The sequence below is a fragment of the Eurypyga helias genome, unplaced genomic scaffold (genome assembly GCF_000690775.1).
Source record: "Eurypyga helias isolate BGI_N326 unplaced genomic scaffold, ASM69077v1 scaffold37989, whole genome shotgun sequence".
NCBI classification, from domain to species: Eukaryota; Metazoa; Chordata; class Aves; order Eurypygiformes; family Eurypygidae; genus Eurypyga; species Eurypyga helias.
The window spans coordinates 26,807-32,906 of NW_010274670.1; the positions used below are offsets into that span (position 1 = coordinate 26,807).

Sequence of the window (6,100 nt, forward strand, 5' to 3'; positions counted from 1 at the left end):
GTTAACAGTAAAACTATTAAAAACAGGGCCAAATCCTTGAGATGGCAAAGCATCATTCAGTTCAGTAGAATCGGAAAGTGTAACATAATTCCCACAATGAAAACCAACATTTACTGTATGTTTACTCAGAAATCTTTTGCTACCATGTACTTAATTTCGCTGCTGTCCTTTTGTATTGTGAACTTGTGTCATGTTCCAGCCTCTGCGTTTGTGTAAGCATACACACTGGCATCTCCCAGATCTTTTTCTCTGACTGATTTCCAGGAGCTCACCTCCTATATCTTAATTACATTTAAAAAACAAAGGTAAAATGGTTGTATTGGACATTGTAATGATGTCTTTTTCTAATAAAGCAGAGGGAATGATTTCAAGTGAAAATATAACAACTGTCTACCTTATTCAAAACAACATGCTCAGTAAGCACTGAGAATTTTTCTTTCTTTGTTTGTTTTGTTTTAGTTTTGAAGTTAATGAATCTCATGGTAATCTGACAATAATGGCATACCGAAACAGAGGATCATATGGCAATGTGTCTGTATTTTTTTATGCCCAAAATCTGGAGGCACAGCTGGGTTTGGATTTTAATGTGACCTCAAGGGTAAGAAGCAAATTCTAAATCTATACTTTTAATTCCTACAGCTTACTCAAAATAATGTCTTCTTGTTTATTCTGCAAAATGAACTGTAGTGCAGCTAGATTTTTCAACTTGTTGCAATTGTTTTGGTCATCTGAATAGAAGGAGATAACATTAAGCATCTTATTTAAGTGTTTCTTTCTTTTTACGTACTGAAGTATTTTTAAATATAAGACACATTGTAAACTTGCAAACATCTATCTGAAATACAGTTTTGCTTAAATAGGAGCATACAAGATTTCATTTAAGGTTTCATATTTTTAATAACAGGAGTTTCAAAGTACATAGCTCTTGCTGAACTTTTTTCTTCTGTTTCAATCAATATATAAAGGACATGGAGATTATAGCTCTACTTGCCTCCTTTTCCTTTCTATTTAAGACAATTCTGTTTACCTGAGGTGAAAAATTCTGCATTAATCACTCTTAAGTATTCAATGCTTTCTGTGTTTCAATGCTAGACTCTTTTTTTTGCTGATGGAGAATGGAATAAATCTGTTGTTGTTACAATTTTTGACGATGATATTCCTGAAGGTGATGAGAAGTTCCAATTAATTTTAACAAATCCCTCTCTGGGGCTGGAATTAGGGGATAACACAACAGGTAAAACTTAGTTATATTCATTCTTCTGAATAATCATATTTCAGAAAACACCATTGTCCTACCATGTTAGATCTTTATACTCCTTTGGGAAGTTCTTAAACAGCCTTATGAAGTCTGTGTAATTAACAAGATAATGTGTAAATAAGGAATCAGAAAGTGTGAAATGGAGATTTTAGTAAGTGAGACTACATTCTTCCTGTGTAGAAATCTTCCTAGATAAAGTAAAATACTTACATAGTTTCTTCAAGTAATGTGCAGACATAAAATATATGTATACACTAACAGAATAATGGATTTTTGTTTATATGTATTTTATTTTCATATATATACCGTTATATTTTACTATGTTAATTAAACAATATTTCCATTATTTATCTCTCAAAAGCCACAATTACTGTGCTTGCCAATGATGATGGCCATGGAGTTTTGTCATTTAATAACAGCGATCACTTCTTCCTCAGAGAGCAAACAGCTCTCCATTTGATGGAAAGTGTTGCAGTATTAAACATTATTAGAGAACCTCCACAGGGGATATTTGGCACTGTGACTGTTCAATATCTTGTAAGTGAAATTAATTCTTCAGAGGCATCAGTGGATTTGACACCTTCTCAAGGATATATTGTGCTGGAAGAGGGAGTCAGATTCAAGGTAATGATAATTATTACCAAAAAAGTGAAGAAAAGTTTTTTGAAATTGTTGGAAAGATTTAAAAAATGTCTGTGTTTATTCCTTTTTTTTCCTTTCTTATGCTTTCCTTCATTCTGAGAATAAATTGAGTTATGGGAGTGGGACTGCATGAAAACTAAATGTACTCTGCTGTAGAAATTTCTCTCTTTGTACCAGTTGAGCTAAATGGAAAACAATATAATGGGTATATAATGTTTATGCATTCATAGGAACATTTATTTGTATGTATTCAGCATGAAGCTGAAACATAAACTTTAAAATGAAGTGATAATTTACTAGCGTAAATAGTTAAGGTTGAAGCAAAAATCCCATTCTGTAATGTGATACTTCAGCTGATCTGAACTGAACAGAATATGCTGCAACAAATGCAAAGAGTAAACAGCTCTCAGAGTGTTAGGAGTAGAAAATTACTTACTCTTCTGTGCCTGTTAAGCTCACTGCCTCTGTACTGTCCCCACAAGACTGTCGGCTAGAAAATGAGCTGCCTCAAGTTCGTCAAGTCTTGACCCTTCTGAAGTTCAGTGCCAGTTTGTTGTAAGCTCCAGTTTAGTTCCAAATCCATCTTTGCTAACTTCTTTTTCTATGGCAAAGCTAGGTGTACCTCTGTAAAGTTTGCTTGTTTGGGTGGTGGGTAGGATGACAGTGAGCCCCAAATAATAGTGAAAACACCTACCTTTTTCTAGATGAATCTTACTAATTTGAGACCATCTTGAGAGGAGCCTAATGTCATCCACAGTGGTGCAGTAGGAGGAAAGCAGCATTGAGATGAGAGAGTATTTCAAATATCCCTCTATTCTTTCCTTTTTCCTTCTTTCTTCCCAGCACCAGTAGTGGAATTACCCTATTGCCCTGAAGCTGCCTTAGTTGACGACTAAAGTAAATTAAAACCAGCTTGACTGAGCTGCATTAGGGGGATCAGTTAGTTGTATGGGGACTACAAACTATTATCAAGGAATGTATAGAATAAGTACAGAACTGAAGTATGAAAAAAAGGATCAAAACCTATTACATTTCGGAGGGTCTTAGGATGAGCGGAGTAGAAAGGAGGAAGTGGGTATGCTCATCTTAGTGTTGCACCAATGGAGGTCACCAAGAGGAGGGCTTTAGGACCTCAGCCTGAACCGTCCTTGCCCTCTGCTCTTCTATTGCTGTGCTATCCAAAGGCATACAGCGAAAGAAAAGGAACAGTAGCATGGTCAGGTAGGGTTGTGCCAGCATTAGCTGTCAAATCTCAACAGCTTTCTATGCTTGTTTCCTTGTCAGACACTGCATATTTCTGCAATACTGGATGAAGAACCAGAAATGGATGAGCACTTTATTGTCACCCTGTTCAATCCAACTGGAGGAGCCAGACTAGGCACAAAAGTGCAAACTAGGATTACAGTATTACAGAACCAGGCTCCTCTGGGGCTTTTCAGCATCTATCCTGTTACAAATAGGTACCAAACACTGATTGAGTTAAAAGGATGTATTTCTTACTCAGTAGAAATGGTGTCTCTCTACAGGGTTTTTTTGATGAATCCTTTTAAAGAAAATCAGTAATCCCATTATAATACATTTGTAGTTTAGAAAAGTACACTATCTGTTAAATACTATTACTACTATGCAAAAGAACAGAAAAATACTTTAAAATGGACTATTCATCATTAGAAATGTCAGTTTCTATATGAATTTCTTCACAAAAAGGTAACTTCATTGGTCCCTAAAAATTCCCCAAATAGTAATGCATGTTAAGAGCTCCAAACTTCAGATCAGTGCCCAGGGAGTCATATATTTTATAATTTATTTTTGTTTTTTAAGCTTGTGTAAAATACACTTTCACTCAGGGATGTTTTTCAGAAGCAAATGAACCATACAGAACGGCATTTTCAAAAATCATTCAGCTTAAACCATAGAGCTAATGTGTTACATTTCAGTCTGGATTAAGATTTTGTTAAATTTCCTATGATTGTGCTAAGGTTTTGTGGTAAGAAACATTGAACAACCTTAATGTAGTTATCAGCCCATCAGATAGCAAAACCAGTTATTAATATTTTCTTTTTATTGCTGTTGTATATTCTGCACTGGAATTGTACTGTAAAAGAATCTTACAGTATAAAAATAATACATTTTTTCTTTATTTTCACAATTTAGGACAAATTTTCTCATAATTGAAGAAGCCAACACTACAGTTTATTTGAAAGTTTCACGGAGTAATGGGCTCAACGTGTCTGTGAGTGTTGAGTGGGAGACATTGTCGGATACTGCATTTGGCATCAGTACGTTCCCTTTATTGAGAGTGTACCGTGTTTTTGTCTGAATGGAGATAGCAAGAGACTAGCCAAAAAATACAGGAGATGTAACTTTGGAATGTAAATTCACGTATTCAGACTTGATCACATTAATATTTTTCCCAGCAAGTCAAGATTAGTTTGATAAAAGATTTTAGCTGCTTAAGGGTCACCTTGTCAGCAACTTCAGCCAAGAGTTTCAATACCCTCTATAGCTCTTCTTGCTGCTTCTACGAACGTTATTGCTACTAGAGTTTTGTTTAATAAAATCTGGTTTTTGCTACTTGTAACTTTGGATTTGGACACACTTTACGTACACCCGACAGAACCTTAGTCTGAAAGACTTCACCCACACGTTTTCAATCGCAACTCCCTGTGTGCCTACTGAAATGCACCTGTGGGAGCCTCAGGCTGTAACTTCATCAACACCAGTCTGGTCCAAGTTAGTACTGCCATTGGCAGAAGCCATCCTTCCATCTCTGCCTGCTTGTTCCCGTTTCCGTGCTAAGTGTTTTTATTCCAGTACTGGTAACGAGTGTAGCTGCTCACTAATCCAGGATGAAACAAGGCAAAAAGCAGAAATGCCTCATTTTGAACACAGGTGAATGCTGTGTCTGGCTCAGCAGCTCATCTAACCTGTGTGCGGGACTGGGGGTTCAGATCTGGGGGTGCAGTTCTGACAGTGCAGTGCTTTTTTTCTGTGATCACTCAAACAGCTTAGGCAGTTTAATACTCTGAGTGCCATGACTGCTTGTTGTGGTGAGTGGGAGGAGGACAAACACATACATTTTGTTGTTTCTTTGACACTTTTTTCACTACTTGTTATCTAGATCGTTTTCTCACTGGCTAAATTCCAAACTGAATCATTCTGAATCAGAATCGAATTGCCTGTGTATCTTCCGTATGCAGTTGTAATGTATGAAAAATAGGTGTATTGCTTAACTCTCATTAGATCCTCAGTATTGTAACATTTCTATGCATTTACATACACTTACATCAGCTATTGAGGGACAGCTTCAACCTTTCCGATACTAGGTCTGGTTTTGGCAAGTAAGTAATGAAAATGGCATTGAAAAAGACCTCAAGAATAAATAGTATTTTCTTTTGCTGTGTTGCAGGGGGTAGTATCAGTGTCCTGTCTGTCTTGCAAAGTTTTGTGGAAGGGTCAGCGTCTAGCTGGTGTTTCTTTACATCAGGAGAAATCCTGTATGGTGTTCTGCTGCGTACGCCTCCAGCTACGTTTTCTACCGTCTACCAGTGGAAAGGAGTTTTTGTTCCTGTCGAGGTAAATGTTTGCTTGCAAACGCCTAGCGTGCTGCTTAGTAAAGAATTTAAGTCTCAATTTTACTTCTTTTATTCCTTTCTCAGAATTTCAGTATGTGGAATCCTAAGAGCTGTGTGTCTTTCCAAATCCGTGCCTCTCCCTACCTTGTGATTACTCATGGGGAAGACAGGCAGGGAGCTTCCAACAACAGTGTGTATGCATTCATGCCTGGACACAGACTGTTGAAGGTAAATCTGTTTCACTGACAAAGACATAAATATTGGGGTTGGAAAGGACAAAGCCGGCGCCCCCGCCAGTCCAGCTATGTTTTAGAAAAAAATACTCTGCTGAGCTGGTTTGGGGCCCTAACACTCTGCATGAGTTCAAAGATTTGAGTTTTTACAGCTGGTATCTACTGCGGTTTTATAGTTGTATTTTAGAGGTGGGGGAAAATGGCCTGGGAATTGAGGAAAGAAATAGGGGAGCAGTCAAGTCATAGAACATTTTCTGAAATATTTATGATAAATTATATTAATTTTGTAAATTAACCTCACATATATAGACATACTTTTAAGACTGATGAAATTTTAAAATTTATTAATATTGAAGAAATTTTATATATTTTATCAACAGTTTTATATGTAA

The 6,100-nt window shown here is 36.6% G+C and overlaps 1 protein-coding gene across 1 annotated transcript in view; it reads left to right on the plus strand.

Moving 5' to 3' along the window:
- LOC104515776 (G-protein coupled receptor 98-like) overlaps positions 1-6,100 on the plus strand; it is a gene marked incomplete at its 3' end in the record, with an annotated part of 32,607 nt that overhangs the window by 24,311 nt on the left and 2,196 nt on the right. The window contains exons 17-23 of the mRNA XM_010159875.1: positions 460-598; positions 1,093-1,234; positions 1,620-1,882; positions 3,185-3,360; positions 4,055-4,179; positions 5,310-5,476; positions 5,560-5,703. Of these exons, the coding sequence (XP_010158177.1) occupies positions 460-598; positions 1,093-1,234; positions 1,620-1,882; positions 3,185-3,360; positions 4,055-4,179; positions 5,310-5,476; positions 5,560-5,703 (1,156 nt within the window). The remainder of the gene's footprint in view (positions 1-459; positions 599-1,092; positions 1,235-1,619; positions 1,883-3,184; positions 3,361-4,054; positions 4,180-5,309; positions 5,477-5,559; positions 5,704-6,100) is intronic.